The sequence below is a fragment of the Seriola lalandi genome, unplaced genomic scaffold (assembly GCF_002814215.2).
Source record: "Seriola lalandi dorsalis isolate HSWRI2012SDOR001 ecotype SW California unplaced genomic scaffold, Sedor1 jcf7180002054722, whole genome shotgun sequence".
Taxonomy (NCBI): Eukaryota; Metazoa; Chordata; class Actinopteri; order Carangiformes; family Carangidae; genus Seriola; species Seriola lalandi.
In genome coordinates, this window is record NW_019525275.1 from 132364 (window position 1) to 158597 (window position 26234).

At 47.2% G+C, this 26234-nt stretch overlaps 1 protein-coding gene across 1 annotated transcript; it reads right to left on the reverse strand.

The window, feature by feature from the left end:
- prrc2c (proline-rich coiled-coil 2C) lies at positions 1 to 24627 on the reverse strand. The gene is made up of 34 exons (XM_023424165.2): positions 24235 to 24627; positions 17736 to 17905; positions 17427 to 17601; positions 17119 to 17228; positions 16676 to 16801; positions 16266 to 16564; positions 16073 to 16152; positions 15600 to 15736; positions 15426 to 15513; positions 14126 to 14309; positions 13401 to 14034; positions 13140 to 13312; positions 12053 to 12329; positions 11754 to 11964; positions 9223 to 11655; positions 8511 to 8671; positions 7217 to 7371; positions 6730 to 7138; positions 6557 to 6642; positions 6279 to 6473; positions 5930 to 6187; positions 5505 to 5597; positions 5278 to 5379; positions 4994 to 5165; positions 4667 to 4888; positions 4150 to 4271; positions 3905 to 4059; positions 3568 to 3799; positions 3357 to 3467; positions 3021 to 3215; positions 2832 to 2932; positions 2332 to 2458; positions 1975 to 2217; positions 1 to 1873 (listed from the first exon to the last, which is right to left on the reverse strand). Exons 2-34 carry the CDS (start codon positions 17848 to 17850, stop codon positions 1616 to 1618), a joined length of 8439 nt encoding a protein of 2812 aa, XP_023279933.1. The 5' UTR covers positions 17851 to 17905; positions 24235 to 24627; the 3' UTR covers positions 1 to 1615.
- Between the last annotated feature and the right edge of the window lie 1607 nt (positions 24628 to 26234).

The window sequence follows — 26234 nt, forward strand, 5'->3', positions numbered from 1 at the left end:
TCAACAGTATATTATTTTTATTAGTTTCTGTAACCAAACCAAGAGAATGTAAATAAGACCGTACATCTTTTAATACAGCGATGAAACCCCTGTACAAGTACAACAAAAAACAAAAAAGGAAAAAAAACAAAACAAAAACAAAAGTCATTACCAACCCTCCCTCATCCATCCTCCAAATCAAGGACTCTTCCCCCGGCTGGGGTGGAGGTGACGAGGACACTCTCCCCACCTCAGGGTGCATACTACTGTACATTTCTGAAGGACCCTTGTCACCACGACCCCGAGATGAGAGCGTTGTGGGTGGGACAGCCAGCGGAGGTGAGGCAGAGACAGAAAACAGCACTGATTGCTCTCATCAGTAAAGACAACAAAACAAAAAGTGTCCTTCTGCCCAAACGCTTCAGAACTTGAGGCTTCTCATTTCATCTTTTTCCTCCTTCTCTGTCTTGTTCTTGCCCCCCCCCCATTGTTGTGGGGGTTCGACAGACACACACAAAGTTTTCTACTGTTTTAACAATCAACTCTTCACCGTGTCTATTCCTCTAAATAGCCCTATCCTGCTATGTACTAGCTAAGGGCACTGAAATCAGTCAATAGCAGCAGGTCTGGGTGCTTTACAGTGAAGTGTGTATGTGTGTGTTGTGTGACAGGATGGGTGGGTGTGAAAGCAGTGAAAGGGTGTGTGACAGTAGCCCCCTAAACAGCTGTAAGTAGTGATCATACATCATCCATGTAATCCTTTCAGTTCACTCAAAACTCTGCTGCCACGGCAACAGCAATCCTAAAAGGCTGTGACATCATCTCTGCGCTGCATTAACCTTTGGCTAAATATACAGGAGAGTCCAGCTACAGGCGCCCCCTGTTCATACCACAGACAGACACTCGACACACACACACACACCCCAACACATCAGTTATTCTCAGGCAAGGAGATGAGAGCAGAAGGCGGGAGCAAAGGCTCACAGGCAGACTAATCAATAAATCAATCATTAAAGTCAATCAAATGCTGCAATTTTCACATTTCCATTCTGGTAAAAACAAAAACAAAATGACAACAACGTTTGTGATGTCACGTCTTGTGAGCGTGGATGAAACCGTCAGGGAGCGTGTGCATGTGCACGTGCACAGATCTGAGGATTAGTGATGGAGAAAGAGTGCTTCACTACGACACTGAAGATTGTTTGACTACAAAAACAAATCGGATTCATTCTTTCGTGAACGAAACGGGTTTCTCCTATATGTGTGGATCCTAATTGGGGGGGGGGTTGGGGATAAAAAGGAGCAGAAATCAATAGCTATAAAAATGGCAAACTCAGCAGCAAATCTCATTTTAAATTCTCTCTCTTCTACCGTCGCAGTAGATTTCTATGGAACAACTTGTGCAGCCGTTTCATCGGCATCTAAATATGATGGAAGAATCAAACGCCCCCTCCTACAGTGGGACAAGACAGGGGAAGAAAGAAGAGGATTATATATATGCAGGACAGCGCCTACTCTCAGTAACCATCTCTACCAACTCATCCTCCTCCTCCCCCACATTGTCCCCCAGGGCTGATATGAGCGGTGACTGAGTGATGGGGTTGACTCTCCCTCTCTTCCTGTCGTCTGCAGCTCTTTACTTGCCCTCTTCTGGTTTGATGGCCTGTGGTTTTATGGGGCCGGTCCGTATGGGCTTGGCCGTGGAGACGGGGGGTTTGTCAGAATCTGGTCGGTCACCTCCGGGCTGGTGGTTTGGGGCCGAGGTGTCGAGGGGGGGTTTCCCTCCCTGATCCAGCCGAGGTGCTTTGCTGACTTGCGGCGCCTTGAGTTGCTGCTGCTGCTGCTCTGAGAAGAACTTGTGAGTGGACTGGAGCACCTCAGCCCGCTGCTTTGCCTGGAGGGGGGTAGAGGGAAAATTCACAAAGAGTCAACTCCCCCATCACTGAAAGATCACGATCAGATTAACAAAACAGCTCTAAGAACCAGGCAGCAGACCTTCAGGTCCTGTTCAGCTTTCAGAGCCGCCTGTGTGCCTCTGGGTGCGATGGAGGGGCCCGAGGGCCCTCGAGGAGGGTGCTGGCTGTGCTGTGGATGCTGGGGTCGGGGATGAGGCATCAGACCACCACCCATGTTGGGGGACATTGGAGGGCCCATGGGAGAGCGCTGGACACCTCCAGCAAACGAGTTGGTGTGAGGAGGTCGAACCAGAGGAGAGACGATGTTGGGCTGAGACAGAATCTGATGAAGAGGAACAAACAGGAAATGAATGGAGCAGCTGCAGAACCACTTCATTACAGTTTAAACAATCAGGACACAGATTTGTTGTTATTACAGGGATTATCGTTGTTGTACCTGTGGGTTGAACTGGCCAGGAAAGTGCTGAGTCATTCTCATGCCGGCTGAGCTGGGCTGAAACTGCTTCTGGTAGAGCATGCTGTTCATCTTACTGGACTGGCTGCTGGGAGAGGTGGAGCTGGCCCTGGGGGGGGGGGGGACACAGAGAGAGAGACAGAGAGAGAGGCATTCAGAGACCCAGGGCTATTTGTTACAGACCGACGTGTTGAGCTCTGACGTCATCGGTTCTGCTCTCACAACTGGAGAAGTTAAGAAATCAGATTTCCCGTTTGTTATCGATATAAAAGTCTCTCACACATTTAATCTCATCAACTGTTTCTGACGAAGACATTCATCTATGATGCAAGTTCACTGTCCCCAACGCAGAGGACATCACTGTCAGAGACAGAGACAGACAGACAGACAGGTCAGAGTGAGGAAAACGAGTGATCTGTCTGCCTGCCTGCCTGCCTGCCTGTCTGTCTGACGGAGGATGAGGAAGATGTTCGAGGTAGTACCTGTAAGGGCTGGAGGTGGGGGTGGTGCTCCTGCCGCTGACGGGAGGGGTTCCTGGCTTCACGTCCATCCCGCTGCCGAACAGCTTCAGATCTATGTCCATCTGTGACCATCAACAAACAGCTCAGTGTTACGGATCAGAACCACACAGTTCAGACACACAGTTCAGTCACAGTCGCACTCTGTAGCACCTTGCTGGTGGGCGGCTGCATCATGTTGTGGTTGGGGCCCATGATGCCTCGGTACGGCTGGGAGACTGGGGGCTGTCGGTTGATGCTGGGGGGCTGGGCCTGAGGAGGCGTGGGGGGCAGCGCGAGGAGGGGCTGGCCTCCGCCCGAGCCGAAGTTTGGCAGGGACAACTGGGAACCGGGCAGAGGGACCGTGACCTTCAGAGAGAGATGAAGACCTGGTGTTACAGACTGACAATGAATTCACTGATTCACCCGTTCAACAGAACTTTTTACTGGAACAGATGTTTGATGACTGAGGTTCGTAAACATTAAAGTCTGGAGTTTCATGTCAGTTACCTGCTGCATGGCTGAGCTGGGTGACTGAGTGTTGCTGTAGTAGCTGCTCTGGCCGTGTTGTTGCACCTGTCCTGAGTACATGTTTGAATGCTGATTCATACCCTGTCGAGCCTGAAGCAAACACACAGGTGTCAGACCGAAGATACAGATATCGATGTGACGAGATGTCACTGTGCTGTAAGGTAGAGTGAACTCTGAGCAGTCGGGTTACCTGCAGCAGGTGTGTGTCGATGAGCTGGGAGCCTCCCATACCCGAGGGCTGATTGAGCTGGGGCTCAAACAGAATGGGAATGTGCTGGGTGGATGAGGGCTGCTGATAGGCCAGGCTGGACTGAGGTTTGCCCATGTCAGGGGCCTGCACACCAGGATAGCTGTGCAGGGACGGTCCTGACAGCATCATGGAGGGCTGCGACAGGCTGCTCTGCATGAACGCCTGCTGAGACCTGGGGGGGGGGGCAGACCGGCCGGATCAGATGGTGAGGGAGGTACTGGCACGTGTGTTTGTGTTGTGGTGAAGAGAACTGGATGCCTGTGGCGTCTTGTGTTACCTGTACGGCTGCAGCGAGGAGCTGAACAGGTCTTGTGGCTGGGAGACTGGAGGACCAGTGCTGAGTCCTAGCTGGGGCTGGTGTGTGTGTTGGTGCTGAGGCTGACCTTGCAGTGGAGCGTAAATAGGGATGGGAATCTGCTGCACTGCCGTCGGCTACGAGGTGGACAAACAGACAGGCCTTTTGTTTGTATCTGCAACATTTAAAACATTCCTGCAGTGTGTTTCTGAAACAGAAAATCCCACCTGCGAGAGTCCGGGCTGGAAGCCTTGCTGCTGCGCCAGAGAGGGAGGAGCCAAGCGAGGGTGGGGGGTGCTGAAGAGGTGGCTAGTGTCCATGTAGAAAGCTGGAATCTGAGCTGCAGAACCTGGACATACAAGGGATTAAACATTAGTGATTAGAGTAGAATCACCTCCTCCTGGTTGTATCCCTCCACCACTCAGACTAGTTTCAGGTTACATCCTGTTTTTGTGTGAGTGTTTTCTGATGTCACCATGACCTTGACCTTTGAGCCCCAAAATCTAATCAGCTCATCCTTGTGTCCAAGTGAATGTTTATGCTAAGTTTAAAGTTCTGTCAAGGTGAAAACAAAATGGCCGCTGATCTGACCGTCACTGGCGTGGAGGAATAAAAACTAAACAAAACAAGGAAGTTGGTGTTTAAATATGAGGGAATTTATATGTTCAAGAACAGACAATTTCCACTTAATAAATCACATGTATAACATACTAACATCACAGGTCAGTGCCATGTTCCTCTCACCTGCTGCAGACTGGGAGACATACACCTGTGGAGTCTGCTGCTGCTGCGGCAGGAGGGGGGGCACACAGCCCAGCTGAGAGAAGCTGCTGCTGCTGCTGCTGCTGCTGGAGGACGACAGACTCCCACCTTGCAGCTGCTGAGGCTTCACCTTACAGATGTTTGGGGGGTCGGAAGCTGTGGTGGTCTTGGTGCTGAGGGATGACGTTGTGTAGGTACCAGAACCTGCAGCGTGGAGATTAAAGACAAGGATACAGTGATGTCAGCAGTGTTGACGTAAACAGTGTCAACAGACAATATGGCGGCAGATGTAACTGGAAATTTTCGTACCCGACAGTGAGGTGCTGGGGGTAACAGAAGCCACGGGGATCTGTGGCATGGAGGCCGAGGAGAAGGAAGAATACGAGGAAGCGCAGGAAGTGATGGGGGAGGAAGAGGAGGTGACCGGAGAATTCTTCTCCAGACTGGGGGAGTTTTCCCACGCTTTACGAGCTGATTCCATCTGAACAGGAGACACAAAGAAACTGGTGTTAAGGTTTCATCGACACGTCCGAGAGAACAGTCTTTCTCAGAGTGCGTGATGTTTCCTGGAGCGTGCCGTGGGATCTGTGCACCTTTAGTGTTAGGTCCACAGTCGCAGGAGAGACGGTGCTGAGGCTGGAGCTCTGCTGCAGGGTCTCCCGTCGAGGAAGGGGCAACGAGTGGGGTAGTGCCACCTGAGACACCAGAAAAAACACAAAACAGCTCAAATGGATAAAGTGGATACGGTTCAATACATTTTATTGATTTATAAACAACTCAGTGGCAATGATGACTGATCTGTGTAAGGATGAGCACTCACATTGGCCACCAAACTCTCCTCCATCTTGTTCCCGCCAGTAGGAACACTGTCGGCCAGTGAGGAGGAGGGAGTGGTGTAGTCAGTGACAGACTCCTGAGATGGAAAGACAGACATTTATATAGAAACAGACACACACACACAGACAGAGACACACAGACAGACACACACACACACACACACACACACACACACACACACACACACACACACAGAGACACAGACACAGACAGACAGACGTTGTACTGCTAGTGCTACTTGTTTATTGTTGTTTGCTGTTTGCTCTGAACGGTCACACTCAGAACTAAAAGATTAAAACGATGATTTTATAAATATATAGAAATAGAAAAATAGATACACATGATGATCAGTGATGTCACCAGTGTTCAGGGCTCGGGGGGCTGTGAGGTCACGTGACAGGGACATACCTTTGAGTTGCTAGTGTAATCTGCCGAGGGGACTGTGATCATGCCCTCGATGTCTCCTCCCAGCTCTGGTACTGTGGTGTCACTGGTGGGAGGACTGGAGTCCGTGGCTCTGCTGCCGCCTCCTCCAGTTACCACTCCCTCCATGCCCTCGCCTTCTCCTCCACGGGCGTCTTTGGCCTTGCGGTTCTTTAGAGAACGCTCTTTACCAATGGGACCTGGCTTGTATTCCTTGGTTTCCACGGGTTCCATTTCAGGAAGCTGGGGAGGAGAGGTAATTGAACATTTTTAGAGGTTGGAGTTTTAGAGTTGTGTTCAGCAGCAGCTGAAAGCGACTCCACAGTGCAGTTACCTTCTGTGTTTTGATTGGACCAGCTCGAGGTTGTTTCTGTCTCTGTTCTTTGGGAGCAGGTAATTTGTTTTCAGAGCCAGTTTCTAGCAGTGCTGGAACTCCATCACTGTCTGTGCTGCCTGCAGATGACGGAGCTCCAAACTGAATACTGTCTATTGCCAGTTCTACACTGCCCTCTGCTCCTGGCTTCACACCCTGAAACGACAATTAGTTGTCAAAAAGTTGTCATGGTTCGAATGGGTCATACAGTCACAGACAACGCTGGCTTGTTACTGTACCTCAGAGGAGACGGTGCCGGTGAAGGAGGTAAGAGGTTTGTTCCAGGCACTCACAGACGGTGGCTGGGGGGGGCTGATTGGACCAACTGGAACATACAGATTAGAGTTTTAGAGAACCTGCATCTCAACGTTCACGAGTTAAGAATTTAAAGTCGGTCAACATATCCACTTACGTTTCTTCACATCAGGAAGGACAGTGGCGCCCGCTACCTTGTTCTCCCACAGTTCTGTACCCAGAGTGCTGTGCGTCTGCGTGGGTGCGGGGGCCAGGTTCTTTGAGGTGAAGTCCACAGGCGCAGGGGGAATGGAGGGCAGAGGAGCCACTGTTCCCTCCAGAGTCTGAGGGGTTGCAGCGGGCTGGGAGGGGGCATGGTGAGGATGCTGGGGGGCAGACACGGTGGGCTGCTGTTGGGCCTGGGGGGCGGAGGCTACAGCAGGCTGAGGCTGTGAGGCCTGTTGTTGTTGTTGCTGCTGCTGCTGCTGTTGTTGCTGTTGTTGTGAGGATTGTTTCTTGGCAAATCTTGGGGGCAGCTTTCCTCCTCCCCCTCTGTTCTTCTCACCAGAGCCTTTTTTACCCCAGTTCTGTAGGAGTGGCATCAGTGTTAACTCTCAGACCTGTGATGTATTCCTGTGTAACCACACACTCTCCCCTCCTCCTACCTGAGTAGTCTGCTCCTCCTTTTTCCGTTTCTCCTCATCCTGCAGGCGTTTCTGTTGCTTGCGGGACACGACCTCTGTGAAGCCGTCATCATTGGTGCTGGACTGTGGGTCCTCTGTGGTGGTGACCTCTGGGTGGTCATCAATGATCACAACACCTGCAGCGACGGGACGAAAAGGGATCCAGGCTTTTACATTCAGTTTTAAGGCAACAAGCAGCTGGAGCCAGGTGTAGGTTGACAAGTAAAGCTCCTTCTCCACAGGTCAAAAACCACTAAGACCCTCTGACGTCAGGTTTTTGTCAGCAGTGGAAAGGGAACAATCAGCATTCACACCCGGGTCATGACTCTGCAGCAGATGCAGGAATTTATCGGCTCCAATCAGCAGTGATGTAAACACAACACCAGGTGAACTCGCTAATTTTCCTGCTGTGATGTCTTTCGAGCACACACACTGTAAACACACCTGTCACCTGTCCAGCACGGCGCTGTTACACCAGACACTCCATGGCTACACTGCGCTCTGGGATGAAAGTGAGGTGCAGCCCCAAAATAACCCTGATTTAAAATGTGACTCAGTGATCCAATCAGTGATCAGATCTCACTTCCTGCTTTGTATGCATATAAACAGGTATGTGTTGTTGTGAGAGACAGACAGAGAGAGGGAGAGAGACAGACAGACAGACAGAGAGGGAGAGATAGACAGGGAGGGAAAGACAGACAGACAGAGAGGGAGAGACAGACAGGGACAGACAGACAGACAGAGACAGACGGACAGACACAAACAGACAGACAGACAGACAGAGACAGACAGAGACAGACAGACAGGTATGGAGGGGTTGACTGAATCATTGCTCTGCTCACAGCTACAGTGAAATCAGTTTTTTCCATTTGAAACAGTAAAATATTTTCATTAGAAACTGTTGGACCAATCAGACTGTGTCCATCACATGTTCACACTGCTAAAAGAACATGGATACATGTGGTCCAGACCACCTCTGATTGTGGTCTGAGTGAGCGGATCTGAGATGTGTCTTGGGTATGTTCACACCTGAATGATCAGATCACCTGAGACAGACGGTAACACCAGGTCTGAACAGGGCTAGTTTCAAAAACAAACAATCACTGATCGAAGCGTCTCACTTACAGGAGCACCAACCTGCAGACGAGACGTGACTGATCTGCAGCTCACTGTGTGTGTGTGTGTGTGTGTGTGTGTGTGTGTGTGTGTGTGTGTGTGTGCTGCTAATTTTGGTGTAAAAGCAGGAGAGTGTCAGAGTAAACGTTAATTTACTTACTGGCATAATTGTTGAGATCAAACTGAGACAGAGCGTTCTCCTTCGGCTTCTTGGCGGCCTGTTTGGTCTCGTCTTTCCGACGAGCCGGCTGCTCTTTAGGTCTTTGGGCCGCTCCTCCGGCTGTTGGTGTTGCTGCCTCAGAGTTCTGATGGGCTGGAGGGCTGCTCCATTCAGTCACATGTTGGAGAAAGATTGAGACACAGCAAGAAGAGACTGAGAAACGTCTTAATGTTGGATAGAACAGAATGTTTACAAGTAAAAAATGTGATAACTTGGGATTTATGCCTCTGAGTGAAGGAGTAGATAACAGGGAGGTCATGAGACAGCAGGTGTGTTGATGCACTAGATAAAAAGGCAGAAATATTTTCACTGTGTTCAGGTAGAGTCTAAAAATACCTCCACACTAACACCAGATTTAGTTTTTTTTAACCAAATCATTTGGACGTGTACTCGAGGAGGAACCTTAAACAACAGGCAACACTAACAGCTCACTGAGATATTTAGATTCTGCTCTAGTGTTGTTCAGTGCAGCCAATAATTAGACAGAATAGTAATTAATGATTAGTACACAAAAGGTTTATTGTGTGTGAATAAAGCAGCCGTGTTATTCTACTGCACACTGATCATTGAGTCGACTTCATTGTGCTGGTGTTAATGTAAGCAGACAAAGTAAATGCCTAAACAGACAAAAGCCTGATTGTTTCAAACTCACCCTTTGCGGCCGGTTTTGGCCCCTCCCCTCCTCTCCCCTTTGCCCCCTGTGTAGCTCCGGCCTGGTTTGGCTCCACTGTTGCCTCTACGGTTCTGTCTCTCTGTAGGCCTCTGACTTGAGAAACTCCTCTTGGCTGCAGGAGCTCCTTCACGTTTTTGAGTCACTCCTCCATCAGGAGGGCTTTTATTGGGGGTCAGAGAGCCCTGGGGGGGCGCAGGTGCCGCAGCAGAGGCAGTAGCTGCTTCATTAGCAGCCTCCAGCGCTCCTTTCCTCTCTTCTCGCTCTCTCCGTTCATTGAAGTCGCTGCTCTCTGAGGCCGTTTCCCATTCCTCATTGGCTTGATCTGAAGAGTTCTGGTTCGACAGGTCGGGGGACTTGGTTCCAGCTGCAGCGATGGTGGGGCTGCTGGTCTCCGGCAGGGGTGCCTCTATAGGAGAGGGCAGGTCGGGTGCAGACAAAGTGGCTGCCACCTCCGCAGGCACAGTAACGGGAGTTCCTGGAGCTCTGGACAGCGTTGGGGAGAGGGAGATTGGGGCAGACCTGGGGGCAGCAGCAGGCACTGGGGGTAAATGGACAGGGGGACTTGGGGCTGTTTCTCCACTAGCTAACACTGCAGCCTCCCGCTCCTTCAAGCGCCTGAAACGGGGGGGTTTATCTTGCCTAGGAGGTCGTGCTGGTCGGGATCTACGAGGCCTTTCTCTGCTACTCTGAGGAGGCCCGTCCCCAAATTTCTTGCCCTCAGACTTGGGGGGCCGACGGTCAGCTGGAGGATTGTCATATCTTGATGTTGACTCCGCATCCTCAGGCCTGAATGTCTCCATGGGTTTAGAGGGCCACTGAGAGGAGGACTCTCTGGCTGCTGGCCTTCTAAGAGGGGCTGAGCGAGGACCCCCACGTTCCCTTGTTCCTCCTCGTCTACTGTATAATCCACCTCTTCCTCGGCGAGAAGGCTCTCCTTTAGGAAGGAATCCTGGCTTGGGTCTGCTTTCATCGTCCCCCCTGGATCCAACCTTTTCCCCCATGTGAGGAGGTCCAAAGCCTGGCTTGTGGGGCCCTGACCGGCCCTCCCCAGGTAGTTCTCGTCTAAGTGGACGGCTAGGTTTGGTGCTAGGTTCCCGGTCAGACGGTCCAGTATCACTGGCAGACTCCCTCCCACCTTCGCTTTCAGAATCAGTATCTGAACCCCGTCGTCGTCTGCGTTTTGGTATAACCTCAAAGTCTGAGCTCTCACTGCGCGTTTCACTTTCCTCCCTGTTGCGAAAGGCAGCTGCCCCTCCAGCAGAGGGTAAGTCAGAGCGTGATCGAGGCTCTCTGTAAGGGTACTCTGCTCGACTTCTGCCACGACTCCCCCTGCCTCGGCCGCTGTACGTCCCCCGGTAGCTTCGTCCTCTGGAGTAATACTCCCCTCGACCACGTCCTTTGAAACCTGAGTCAGCAGGCCACTCCCTCTCTCTGTCCTTGTCCATATCCTTATCCCTCTCGCGTTCCCTCTCTCGCTCCTCTCGTCGGTAGGCACGTGGAGGAAGATTGGACTCTTTCCTGGAGGGTAATTTGGGTTCTGGATGTTTGTCATTGCTCTGCAGTTTGTCTGTTTTCTCCTCCTGAGAGGAAGAAGTGGGAACCCCAGACGAAGGCTGAGAGTCTCTGGCTCTCTGATGTCCAGTCAGTGTTTCCTCCGGCTCTGTAGATTCTCTCTTCCCTTCGGCCTGAGGTCTGGATCCCTCAGACACAACAGCAGCTGCAGAAGGAGCTTTGGATGACGGTTCCTTTTTGGATCTGTCTCCTCTATCTGCCCTCTCATGACGCTTCTCTCTTTCTTCTCTTTGCTCCCTCTCTTCTTTCATGTCCCTTAGGACAGGCTTCTTTATTGGCCCAGACCTGCGGACTGGCCTCTCTCCCCCTGGTCCTTCTCTGCGTCCGGTCCCTGATCTCCCTCCCCAGCGCAGCTCAGCTTTCTGCTTGCTAGGGGCTGGCAGAGGCAGCTTCTCTTGTTTGTGTAATCCATCAGCAGGAGGTGTCGCCCTGTTGCTGGTCACTGCAGCCTGGGAGAAGAGTTCATTCTGGGGCTTATCATCAGCCCTTTCCCCTGTGTCCTGTAATTCTAGTGATTTTGTTCCCAGGGGTAGCGCATCAAACCTGGGTTCATCAAGCTTGAGGGAGTGGCTGGAGCCCTGGGACACACTCCTTTGCAGCATAGCTTGGCCAAGAGCCTCTACCTCTTCTCCACTCGGTAGGCCTGGCTCCTCAGGATCGAAGGCTGAGCCTACAGGGACCCTGTCTAGAGGCCCAGAGACGTCCTCTGGGCCCTGGGTAAATGCTGACAGGGACTCTGTAGGGTCCCGGAAGAAGTTACTCTTACGAGAGTCCAATGCACTGTGGTCCTGGGGGTATATAGCTGGGAGTCCCCTGTCCAGATCCAAACTAGAGTCCATCCTGTAAAGAAACAATAGTTAATGTGTCATGAGCAGAAAATAAAGGCCATTTCTTCTGTTGATTGTCTTTTTTTTTTTTTTTTTTTTTTTTTAATTTACCTCGGCTCCTTGTTTTCATCCCGTCCTTTCGGAGCAGTTACAGAAGATAACGGCTCTGACTGTGGGTACGGGTCAGAGCCCCAGACCATCCGTGAGTCTGAGGGTAAGCCATGGTCACGGATTGGTCGGGTCAAGTGGTCAAAGGAGTCGGAGCTGGAGCTGGAGTTGTCACCTGGCTCTCTGCGCACGATCTGCTTCGGAGGCATCCTCCCTGAAGAGCACAAACCAGACCGACTTTACACAGGCTGTCAGCGCTGCACACTCATCACATGCTCTACTTCTATTCCACGTCTCCCTACCAGGGTGAATGTTAGCTGGAATGTCCATAGGAGGACGTCCAGACATCATGCGTGGGTCCATGTAGGACTGCATCATTAGCCAGCGGGGGTCAAACCCCATGGAGGCCAGGTGCTGGTGGTGGGGGCCCATGGGTTGATACATGGATCGGTGTTGCTGCTGCTGCTGCTGCTGCTGTTGTGTAGCTGGAACCCCACCACCACCTGACGGGGACACGGAGCCCCCGCTCTGCTGCTGCTGCTGCTGCTGTTGTTGCCATTGTTGCTGCTTCATTTGCTCCTACAACCAAAGAAAGAACCAAAGGATATTTAAGCTAAATAAAGACAACTTGTTTTTATGGTATATACTACAATGTAAATATTCATGGCTCCATGTCCTGTCTGCTTGTTGTGACGACACAATGCATTTAAAACGACCACCTACAGACTGGTGACAAATTAAAAGAAGAATGAACATAAAGTGTCTTAGTGTTGAGCTTCACCGCTGCTCGTCATCGATTCTCTGAGTCTCTGAACTCGACTGGAGGATCATCGACATCCTACCTGAAGATATTCCCTTACGCGGCGTTGTGATGGTGGTGGGATAAACGCACCGTCGTCCTGTTTCTCAACTATTTTCCAGGTTGTTCCTTTAATTTGTCACAGTCTGTATGAACACCATTTTTCCACAACCCAAGCCTTTAGAGATGTGACAGAACCTGGGCCCCAGAGTTTCTATTTGTCTTCATTATAGTGACAGTGAGACAGTGACGGGAAAGTCGAGGAGGGAGAAGGAACGACACGCAGCAAAGGGCCGCAAGTCGACCACCGAGGCGCCCCAACACTGCAGAGTGTTGAAAATACTGCTCCCAATACACACATGCTATCGGCGCACGTGCACTGATATGACTAATGAACACACTAACTGTGGAAAAGGTCTAATTAAACTCACTTTGAAAGTAAATGTAAGATCAAACTAATATTCATCAAATTCCCAGTTGATTCACAGTTAGGACAACTGCCCATCAGCTCATGACACACACTTATCATTGGGTTAATTAATTTTAACGAGCTCGTAGTAACTCAAGACACCAGACGTGGACGACCTCACCTGCTGTCTGAGGAAACGAGGCGGCAGAGACTTTTGAAACTGTTTGGAATAGCCTGAGGTGAGAGAGGGACGCATAGCAGCTGCTGCTTCTCCTTCCAGCTGTGGGGGGGCTACGGGGGCTTCCTCACTACTTGGGGCGTCCATGTGAGGCAGAGACAGGTGGGGCTCATCCACTGCAGGGAAACACAACCGACAGTATTGGCATCGAAAACATGCCAGTTCATTTACAAGCAGCTTTGAGAAAAGGCTGAGCCGGCTCACCTCTGTTGTCCTCTATGTTGAAATAGTCTCGGATAGGCACTGTTGTCCTGTCGGCTTGGTTCTCCTCCGTTAGGGGGCCCACCTCCGCCAAGGAGCTCTCCCCCTCGCCCTGAGGCTCTGGAGCTACGACCGCAGGTCTCTGGACGGGAGGACTGGGCTGACGGGGCAAGTGAACAACTTCCTCCTCTGCAGTTGGTTCAACTCTCTCCCGTTCCCACTCTGTCCTCTCCCTGTCCCTCTCAGGCAGAGGAGCTTGCATGATCGGGGCCTGTGATTGTGAAACTGGGACTGAAGGTACAGGACTGGATACAGGAGCAGGAGCTGATAAGGAGGACTCCTCGTGGGCAGCTCCTGCCTCATCGTTGGTGGCCGGCGCAGGGGAGGATTTGCCCTCAGCTGCTTGGCGGTGTTTTTCATTGAGACGTTTTAGTTTTTCGGCACAAGCCGCAAGCCGCTGTTCTTCCATCCGCCGTTCCTCTTCTTCCCTCCTCCGTCTCGCTCGTTCTACGGCTTCAGAAACTTCTGGCTTCTTGCGCTTCTGTCTCCAGGCCTCAGAGTCCTCCTCGGGACCGGGTGCCACGGCCGGTGGCTTGCTCCCACGCGGAGCTGTGGCACCGACAGGACGAGTGCCGCCCTGGAGAAAAGAACACAGACTGATCACCGTGCTGTTTGAATAATCAGTGCACACATAATGGAAGGCGTCTGTAATGCATATGCAGCTTTACCTGGTAGTCCTGTGGAGCAGCTGATTTAGTGTACTGCCCCATACTGCCAGGTGATGGAGCTCTAGGATCTGCGCCTTCGGCCCATGAGGTTTTGCTGCCCCCACGGTCCTCAGACCCCTCCTTCCAGCCCTCCTGACCGTCTGATGGCCGAGGTCTCATTCGCTCCACTTTACCCATCCACTCCCTAAAAATAATATCGATAGGATTCATTAGAAACGAATATCTTCAGGTTCTTTCACTCACTTCAACCTCTGGCTGCACATTAAACCTCATCACAACACGTGCTCTCACAGCTTTCACAAGTTATTCCCTTGATTGAAGATATTTGTGACGCTACCAGGCAAAATATCTGCCGGCGGCTTTGCTCACTTAACTTGTAAATTTAAGTTTTACTGTCGTGTTTCATTCGACAAGAAATTACACCGCAACTGGCTCCGACGACGTGTCCTCGTTCCTTAGCCGCAGTTTTCACAGATTCGAAAATACATTGGCAATCCCTCCCCTCCCCCCTCCCCCCGCTATGCATCCAAGACGGTGACTGTTAAGGGTGAGCTCCATTTAATACAAAGTATGTGTAGTAACAGTTTGGTTCTTTCCACAACAAGCAGCAACGGCAGCGCTGCCAAACAACAACCATCTGGTTCTGAGTGTATAATTGTGGTAATGTTAGATCATCTATCTAACATTAGTGTGTTCTGTCCTGAGTCAGTGTCACAATATGTTGCCTGTTGTATAAACAGTGCCAACATGTCACATTCACTGACTATTTGAACTATATCATTAACAGTTTTTCCATGTTGTAGTTTATTTACTCCCGTTTATTTCTCCATTATAATCATGTGTCTCTTTGACAACATTGCATAAAGATGCTTATTTGCTGCTGTGGCCATGTAACACCATTTTGCATAGAGCAGCATATTAAGCCATTTCCAGGTGTTAATGTAGCTATAGTTTGTTAAAAACATTGACATCTGCTGCTGTGTGTTCTATGGAATCACATGACTAGCTAGCACATTAGCGAACACTCTAATCAGAAGCCAACATGCTAGTTTGGTCTCGACCACACTCACTGCTCAACATCTCCACATCTGAAAATAAACTTGATGGTTTATAGAAACATGGACAAAGTTTCATGCTTTATTCATAAAATGCACAATAACCTTCATATACAAGTTCATCTGCTGCTCTGTATCGTCAGCTATGTTTCAAGACAAAACATAGGTAGGGAAAATGCATTGTGGGACAGAAGCTCAGTAATGAAGTGTACTGAAATGCTGAAAAGTGAAGCTCAGACTCTCACCAGTTTTCTCCTTTTTCTTTAGCAGCTTGGTTTTCCTCATCGTCGCTGAAGTTTAGTTTCTCAGTGTAGTCCACCTCCATCTGAGCTCCTGGATTACAGAGAGGTCAGGATTAAAGCTACAAATGAATGACTGGTTATTATTAACGCTGTATTTCATAATGTACGGTTACCGACCTGCCCAGCCCTCATCAGCATCAGTGTCTAAATTGTCCAGCTCCTTCAGTTCTGTGGCGCTAATGATTGAGGGTCTGTCTGGATCCTGGAGCCAGGACTGAGGGGGGGCCTGCTGGGGTCGTACTGATCGAGGACCCCTGACCAGCCAACAAAGAGGAAAAGAGAGGGAAGTTCATTCAGGGTCTAACGAATATACGAGCTACTAAAAACTGTAAACGGTATCGTGCACACGGACAAAAGATTCCTTTTATAATGATGTGAACAATTTGCTTCTGTGTGATGTCATGACATTTTATACTGTCCACAGCTTGTTTAATCAATTGCCTTTAAAACAGATTCATTGTTTTGTTAATTATGAAGGAAGACTCCACAGTATAATGTGTTTGTGCAAAGATCAATTAAATAAAAATCAAAAATGTATCTTATTTTGCTTCAACTGTATTTAGGGTTTAGCCGTTAAGATGTGAACTTACTTGGCTCCATCTTGTGGTACAGGGAATCTGAAGTTTCCTTGCCCAGGACCATAAGACATTTGAGGATAGGCGTGGAACATCTAGAAACACAAAGACACCCACCTTCACGCAGGGTAAAGAGAGAAACACTACAACTCCACACTTAACTGCAATATCCTCCACGGTCTGTCCACAACATCAAACTGTGACTCACATAAGGTGGCATCATGCTCCTGAAAGCAGGATCAAAGTGAGTTGGCACCCCCGCCGGAGGCTGCTGCCCCCCATTAAGTTTAGGCTGAGGAGGGCCAGATGTGGGCGGCCTCTCCCTGACATCCCTCTTCTCCCTCTGACCGTCAGTGGTTACGTTTCGGGCAGGTTCTTCAGCTTCCACCGGTGGTGTGGAGGTTCCAAGGCTTGGACTTCCCTCCTCTGGAGCCCTGTTCTCCATCTCAGGGGGGGTGGGTGCAGTGTTCAAATTCCTGCCTCCACCCTCACGCCAACTGCCAACATCTAACAGGAGAGAGGGAAGAGAGATATTGTTTGACTTGAACCGGTGGTTCCTGAAACAGAAAGCAATCAGATAACAGTGAATGATGTTTATGTGCATGAGTGTGGCCATACTTTGAGGTCTGAGGCTGGGGCCCGGTCCATAAGGCTCCTCCTCTTGACCGTCCCCTTTCTCCGCCTCACCAGCCGCCTGCAAGCTGGGAAACTCCTGGTGGAACTGGCTGCTCACCCGAGGAGCTCCTGCACAATACAAGCACTTTATGAATGCACAGAAATCACAAGATTGAGTCTAAAACTGTGACGTACAGAGCTGCAGTGAAAGGTCTAATCCTCAGGTGGTGTATGGCACCCCTCCCACACCAACCCAACATTTAGTGGAGATCAAATGGACGGCTCAGAGCTGGAGAACAACTGAGGATTTTTTACTTTTCTTTGTTTGTTCAACTGAAGAGTTTACAGCCTCCTACATAAATGTCAAGTAGAACCACAGCACTACAACAGACTATCTGCGTTTTCTGAATAGGTGTAGTGCTCAGTGTAGTGGAGAGGATGATTACCGTCTAGCTGTGTCTGCTTGCTGTTGGCCCACGAGCGGCTGCCCCCGGTAGAAAGCTCTTGTGACTGGATCACTGCTGGTTTGATCTGGGGTGGGGGCGTCTCCTGTTGCCTGTGGCACATAAAACAGCAGAATTTCCAACAACAATCACAAGTGAAAATGTGGATGACAGAGTCCTCTTCACCTCACATTTCCTGTCATTCTGTAGTGGTTCACACACCTTCATTTAGAGACGAGCTTTAACAAATGGGTTGGGGCTTAGTTTCCGTCCATGAGCTCGTAAATGTGCACACAACTTATTCAACTTACCTCTCCTCTCCTGCCTCAGCCCGGGACGCCCAGCCACTGCCGTCTTTGGGGACGATGTTGACGTTGGGGTCGTTTCCCTTGTTCTCTGCCTTCAGGCTGGGCAGGTTGGCTGGAGGGGGCATGCGCCGGCTAACAGCAACTTTGCCCAAACTCTGGAGCCCATGTCTGGCAGCCACTGGGACAAACAAAAAACAAGATTAAGGTTCGTCTCAATCCTTCAAGTTTATATTCCATTGCCTTGATCAATAAAGTTAATTCATGCAATTCAGTCCACTCATTTGAATTCAAGACTAGAAGGGAACTGTTTACCTGCAGTTTTCTGGGTTTCCAGAGATTTGCCCTTGTAGGTATTGAAGAGGCTAAGGGTTGCATACTTTGTTTTGCCATCCTTTGCCTTGGTGCTCTGCCCTGACTTCTCGGACATTTCGCTTGAAACTCATTGAGTCTGGTCCTTTGGCCTCGCCCCCAGAACCAGCCTCCTACAGACCAAAGAGGGGGAACAGGAATGAGACAAACGCTGGTAAAGTTGTTGAAGAAATCTATAATGAAAAATATCAGTTACAACTACATTAAAATCTAACTTGTAAAAATGAGAGCTATGATGAAAAGTTTAAACATTTTTCATCAACATATAACTAAATGATAATGTGAAAGACAAGGTCAACGACCTGCGTGTATCTGCAGATTCACACACTGTAGCCTGTGACTGTGTGTGCGCCACGTGACAGGCACAAACTGGGCTGCTTGACCCGTCGCATTACTGTTAATAAGAGACACCTTCCATTCAGTAACTGTCAGTTATTGGTTTTTTAGAAGAAACAGCTTTATGGACTCCATTGATCCATGATAACCAAACCAACCATACAAACTATGAAAACATGCAGGCAGGACACCGATAATTATAAAAAAGGTAAGCTAACGTTACTTCCAGTCGACTATCTTTACTGTTGCTATCAGAATGAGTAAATTTCCAGGATTTAAGGCAGCAGTCCACCATCTTGTCCTTTAGGTTGCTAAAGACATGTCACTACGTTTTAACATTTGATGTTTGAACTTAAAAAAAAAAACGTTGGGTGAACAAATGAATGAACCCATCCTCTGAATGAGTCAATGAACAGTATAGGTGGCTGCAGTAATGCTAATGCTAGGTGAGCAGAATATACAAGAGAGCGCAGTTCTGTTCCAACAGCCAGAGCCTGGAAATCATAATGGAAAAAATGACTGACGTTACTGAGGAGAGTCACTCTGTATTACTGCAGTGACAGAGACCCGTAACCATGGCAACTGTACATAACAAAGATGACGACAGCTGAATAACAGCAAAATGTTTAGACATAAAAAATAAAATTGCATGACAAAAATAAGTGAAAATGACTAAATATATGTTGTTGTAGAGCTTTTGCAGCTGGACACGACAGCGTAGCACAGATATCTGAACCTTGTTCGTAATGTTCACCAACAAACTGCACTTAGTATTAACTACACCTGAACCTGACAGACGGATTGATAAATCGAGTACTTTAATCATCCCAAAGGGAAATGTCAGTGTTGCAGCAGCTATTTCACATAAATCATAAGAGCAATGAGGTTGGCAAATAACCTACAATTCAATTCAAGGCTAAATCCTATACAACAGACTAAGAGTATGAAAATAAAAAAACAAATAGGGGGAAAAATTTACACTAAAGACAGACCCATAACTATGCTGTGTGCTAACACACACATTATATATGCACCCTCGAAAGATTAAGGTGATGAACAGATGTGATACATAATGTAATAAAAAGTCCAGGTGAGCAGTTTGTCATTTACAAGGAAAAACTATTTAGTCAGAGTCCGTCTCCCAACACAGAAGAGAATCATTGTACAGACTGATGGCAGCTGGCAGGAATGACTTCCTGTAGCGCAGTGTGCCTATGTGTGATCCGCAGGCCATGGAGGGGATGCAAGGTGGTCTCCATGTAGTTCAGCTTGTGCAGCATCGTCCTGGTAAAAGATCCGCAAAATCTTGCTGCACACGTTTAAAAAATAATAATAATAATAAAGAAAAAGGACATCACCCTCCTCAAGAAGGAAAGGAAAGGAATCCAGGAGAGGTGCTGTGCTTAGTGCAGCATGTCATGTCAAACATGGAGTTTGGGCAGGATGAAAGTTGTTGGTTCAATAAAAACTGATGCATCAACTTTTCAGAGGGTGACAATAAAAGAAAAACAAAAAAAAACAAAAAAACAAAAAACCTGAAACTGATTCAGGTGTAAATGATAAAACCAGATAAGCTCATCCTAATCATACTGCACAAAACAAGTACAACTAAATCACATGACATAACAAATTAGTGGCAAAATGTTATTGTGAAGCGAATGGGACCCGAGTGTGTGTGGGGGGGGGGGTTGTCATGTCTGGCCAATACCAGTCTCATAATAAAGGTCACACATAAATGAACATAAGTCTATGGCGGGACTCCTGACACAAACCCACTGTTGCCTGAGAAAGGAAATGGTGCATGATTGAAGATACTCTGAGGATGCTCAGGAAGGTTAGCAAGAGAAGTGAATTAGAGTGAGCAGTACCAAAGACAGCATGTTTGGGCTGCAGTGTCTTTCCTAAGACACACAGAGGTCATTTATTATTAACGTAGCAGTGGTGGAACAGTGTGTGTGTGTGTGTGTGTGTGTGTGTGTGTGTGTGTGTGTGTGTGTGTGTGTGTTGGGGGGCTGACAGCTCTGATGAGCTCAGTCTCTATCTGTAACTTGGCCTTAGAACACTTCTGCAAAGTAACATCCACTTAAAGGAAAAGCCCTGTTTTTTTTGTTTTGTTTTTTTTGTAAACCACCTGGTTCTTATTTTTTAAAATCTTGTCAAACACAATTGTAAATCAAACCATGACAATAAGATCCAGGTAGCAATCTATTTTTCTCCACTTTACATGGCATGCTAATATTAACTCTGGTATCAGTAGTGATGCTCCTTAATTCAACTGATAGTTTAGATAGACGCTTAGTTAGATAACGCTCTGTGGGATTATGAGTCTTCTGCCATGAGGAAAGAGTTTAAGAGAAGGCATCACTTCAGTTTAACCAGAAATATGATGATTTTATGTTGTCCTTTAAAAAATGGGTATTGATAGGACATTTGAATGCGAAATTTAGTCTGAACCTGGATTTGTAGTCTGCTCATCCATCCTAATGCTTGTTACTTCATCTGTCAGTTGTCTGTCTGCATCTTTACTGCCATAGAGCAAAGTGCAGGCTACACAAGACACCCTGAGCATTTACTTCAACATCTGTCTGGCTGTGGTAGTGTTTGATCACTGAAGGCCGAGCGGCCGAGACACTTTTATGCATTACTACAATTAAGTATCTGAACACACTCTCTCCACCTGTCTGAAAAACAACAATGGCAGACATACAGTTTTTGTGTTTTCACCTGTCTTGTTTCAGCCTTGTAGTCTAACAAACACAGGTTCTGACAAGGTACTGGTACCAGTCCCCACTGACCCAAATGCTGTCACTAACTCACGCACTTCAGTGTCCCTTGAACACATGCTTGTTGATTTATTTCCACTGTGTAAAACAGAACAATAAAAAGACAACAATGATTCAGATGAAGCTGTTGTTGAGACTCAGGCCGAGCGTTTAATCTAAATTCGGCAGAACAGATGGATCACAGATCTGTACAATTCACCAGAAATTGACAAATAAAACAGTTGCATTTATCACGGTCATTATAAATCAATGTTTTACTACAGTTCGGTCAGGTGCAGCGGCGACACTTGACAGGAGGTGGGGAGGAAAAACAATTTGAATGTTATCATAATTTATGAATTATTATCATTTTAAAGTACTCTGCATCACTGGAGTGAGTCTCACAGCAGCAGAGCTCGACTCTCTATTGGCTACTGAGGATGTTTGCCCCCCCCCACACACACACACACACACACACACACACACACACACACACACACACAATATTAAAGGGTTTTTAAAAAGTCCATGACTGGGTAGAGGTTTCAAGACCGAACCTTTACAAATCCCCCCACATTAGAAAAACCATTTGTCAGGGAAAATCCCTTTGGGAACTGGCCACGATTCTCCACTTGAGAAGGGTCAGCGTGAGGAGGATGGTGCAGAGGTCGCGTGGAGGGACTCAGTCAAGTGTGCACAAAAATCCTGACATCAGAGGGATATGGGATGGATGAGGATGTGTTTGAAAAAAGAAATGGAGAGAGAACACTGACACACCTACATCCTCTGTGCACAGATAAACCGTTACCTGTTCAGTAACGGTGACACCACAGCACAACCCAGTCACCTGAGGATGAGCGTCTACACTGAAGGGGTCCATTCAGTTTACAGTCCCTGCTCCACCTCTTACACTGTCAACATAAATCCACTGAGGGCAAAGTGGCCTTGGTCCACCATTTTGAAGTGTTTTCAGATGGTTGTATCAAGCAACTGCAAAATCCAAGATTTGTCACACAACAGCATCCCAGCTCCCCAAGCACTATCTGCTCAGCCCAACCTCCAGCGTGACCCTTCACCTCTGCAACTACTTCTGCATAACAACTCATCCATCAAGGTCAGCTCTTTCCTCCCTTTTTCTAATACACAAAAATACCAACATTCTGCTGTTTCTTCTAGGCAGTAACTAGTTTGTGTCTGTGCTTGTGTACAGGTGTTAATGTTCCTCACAGATTTTAGCTGTCTAATGAAACTGAAATTTCCCATCCGTCAAATCACGTGGCCAGTGAAATTATTTTTGTGTTGTGGCGGTGATGCTTAGCAGGAGGAATTCAACTGTCCTACTCTATAATTTGACATGGCTATTGTTCATTTTATAAGTAGAGTAACTGTTGCTTTGACACACTTAGGAGCCCAACAGGGCCGGTGAAATATGAGCCTCAGAGCAGTTATTTGAAGATATGAATGGAGGTGAACACAAAAACTTATTACCTCAGTAGCACATTATGACTCTCTTTTGCATTGTAGATTGACTTCAGGTTCAAGCTGCAGGTCGACCAACACAACTTACCTGTGCAGCCTCCACGTAGCCTACTCTTGTTTACAGCGGGCCATGGGACGGGCCGTCTAATGCAACAGTGAAGTCAAAGAATAAAAAGTCATGTAGATGGCCTAAATGATGGGTGCTGAAAGAACAGGATAATATTTCACTGTCCCTGTTGCTTTGTACTGTAATGCTGTCTCAAGTGAAGAACTCTGGTCCTAAATTTCTACAGTGACAGTGGAGAAGTCAGTATGTCAATCATCTTTAGGTACAGTGGCCAAAAGTATAACAATAAAACTAAGGATGTATCTTTTTTTTTTTAATCCTTAAATATATAAATAAAAGATGGGCCGTGGACATCAATATGCATCAAGCCGTCATCCCTCAAAGATACTGGACAACATGACCTGTCACGTAAAAAGAAAATATAATGTGTGCAGTACTTGATATGATTAGCACACATTCAGCATTTACCAGTTTATCTTCACTTTGATCAGGGTCAATGCAGGCAGCACCATCCTAACACCACTTACTATATTTGGCCCAATTTACAAAGACATGAACAAACAGATGACAATTGGAAGCCACTTCAGATTATTGTGGTTCTCCATCACCAGGCCATCAATACCACTGAGATGGTGTCCCTGGGGAGTTGCTGGTAATTTCACTGCGCACACAGTAAACTGCAGGGTGGCTTTATTTTTCATTAATTGGATGCAAAAGTGCTTAGATTAAATGCTCAAATGAAACATTAGTTATTGCAAGTGCCAGGTAGAAATACACAAATTGGAGCATGTACAGAGACTAGAGGATGCGGTGTGTAAAATCACTATCTAGTTATCACTTGATATCCGGCCTGGTTAATGTTGTTTTATTGTGCAGAGACTCTTAAGACAAACTGTTTGTAGCATGTATTTTATCTTTAAATCAAAGGCTGGAGCTCTCAAAATACACTTCCATCTACTTTTGTTGTAGATCTCTGATCAGGTCATGACACCGACTGGTCAATCAATAAAGCACTACTGCAATCAATACACATCTGAATGGCCTCTCTATAATGAGCCAGATGTAGACTTATATGCAACCATGGATGCATATATGGGAACAATACCATGTTGCCTATTGATAAATCTCCCAGGAAGCTTCCAAATCTACAAGCAGACTTTATGAATCACTGAAGTCTTCCACACCCCAACTCCTGAAAGCGCACAGTCACACACTAGAAATGTGCTCTAACACCACGTTAGTTGCATCTGCAAGACGTTTTGACTGAGAGGGAAAGCTCTGTTAGTCTGTCCACGGGACTTAATTAAAAACATGAATTAAACGTAATACATCGCCAGAACATGTGGCCCAAATCATGAAAAATCAAAAGGAGACGCTTAATACTGTCCTATTGTTTCTGTAAATCACTGCCTCTGAGGAGTCTGCAGGCCATCCTTGTCCATGAATCAAACTACTGGTGGGCTGGGTGGCTCACACCGGCAGGGAGCAAAGGCCCCTTTTCGCCCGGAACTCATCCTCACCGGGTTCAAATACCACGTTTATTGCGCAAAAAGTTCACCTCAAAATGTCACCGTTATGCTCAGCAGCGTGTATTTTCTGTGTATAATGATTAAGGCGGTGCTGTTGGAGAGCAGGCCGCCAGCTTGCATCGTTTAGCATAGTTTCGTTTCTCACTAGTCGCCATCACATCCACTCTGAGCCCGTCAGTGGTCAAAGCATGCTAGCAGGCTAGCGCCGAGTGAACAGCAACACATCGGCTAATGGATAAAAACTTTAAAAAATCAACTTGCAGACTCACCTGCCACCGCCGGTGCCTTCTTTGTCCTTTTGGCTGTTGTGCGGCCTCACTTGAAATCCTGGTTTCGGCCTGGTTTGTGGTGGACGAAAGTGTGTCTGGCCGGCGGATTACAAAAGCTGGCTAGCCTGCTAACCCAGTTCGGCTAACGATGGTTAGCTACTCTGCTCGTTGGCTGCCAACAAACCGCTCTCCACATGCACGGCTTCTGTTTCGCGTCTTCTGCGCCGTTTCTAGACACCAGTCTGTCTTCGTCTGTTCGGCCGTTACTGCGGGAAACCGGTACGCGGTCGTCCCGTGTTTCCGTGACTCTCCCCACCCGTTATCTCGTGCCAGACCGTTTTTCTAGTTGAGTGAGGCCCCGCTCGCGCCGCGGCCTGTCGCACAATCAAAGATGGCAGACTGTAGTTGCCAGATTTATCCTCTCACATCCCCCTTCTCAAAGCCTCCAACCCGCCGTGCAGGTGCTCAGTCACACGCTTGTTGCCACCAACACCACCCTTTCAGAGAAGCCTCACTCACAGAGGAGAAATACATTTATTTTCTGTTGACATCAATAGCACTGAAATGTGTTAAAAGTGTTATAAATTAACATAATAAAGCCAATTAGATCCTGTTCTCATTTTAATGCATACATGTTGTTTCATTGGTGGTTGATCTGACTGAAGCTATAATTATACACAAATGTGAAAAGATCTTTCTTTAGATTAAATTTTTGTGACTGGTTCTGCAGAGAACAGTATGACCACCCACCCAGCAAGGCTGAAAGCTGGACTGAAACACTCAGTTGTCCATATTGTGCCAAAATGTTGAACAAGCAAAAGTCTCAGTCATTATAAGATTGTTTTAATTCTAGTGATGTCTTTGATAGACAATGATTTAACACATCAGTGTTTTTTTATTAAAGAAATTTAACATAGGATAAGAGTCAAGTCAATTCATTTTATTTATATAAAAGCAACAAATCACAACAGAAGTTATCTCAAGATACTCTTCAAATAGAGCAGGTCTCTCCCTATACTCTTTATAATATTTATACTCTTTATAATATAGGCCTAATCACAGCATAACAGAGTTTTTTGTTATTACAAGTGGATACACTCACATGCACACATCAATTAAGGCATGAATACATTATTACAATAAAATATAATATAATATAATATATGTAAATGTTGTTTGGTTAGATGGAGTGGTATTTGGCAAATTACAAGTGCTGGTATCTTTGTGGTCTGTGTCTATTTGAGGGAGGTTGTAGTGAATGAGGCGAACTGTCTGCACCAACACAAACACAGCTGAATTAAATTAATTAACAAAAGATATTCTCAAATAAAATCTTTTTCATCCCTCGAATGACATTCACACCATCGGTTTCCTCGAAACCTGGCAACCCGACTGTTAACGAGTCACGCGTGGACGATTCTTGTTCCGGGGTCTACCGGTGGTTCACGAGCGGCGGTTTGGTTTGAAGGCTGTTTGATGTAAAAACTGAATTCCTTAATCCATTTAGAGATTTTGTTTTTGATTTTAACATGTTATTATGGATACCTTTCTATCTATCTATCTATCTATCTATCTATCTATCTATCTATCTATCTATCTATCTATCTATCTATCTATCTATCTATCTATCTATCTATCTATCTATCTATCTATCTATCTATCTATCTAGCTATCGTTTTAGCTTTATTTTAGTTTCATTTAAAACCTTAAATGAAAATGTACTGGAAGCATATGTCAATTTAAATTTTAAGGGATTATTTTAATTCATGGTAGTTTGGACAGTTTATTTTTTACTTCTTGGCCTCAAATGGATTGAATTATAAAATCCGACTATTTTTTATTCATTAACAAAGTCAGTTGTGAGCTTACTGATAATGGTGTGAAGATTTGCAGAACGAACTTCTTGTGTCAGTGTCTCTCCTATATTTGAGCTAAGAAAAAGAAAAGTAATAAGACACACTAGTCTGACCAAGAAAGTGGAGTAGGACCCAGGTATTTAA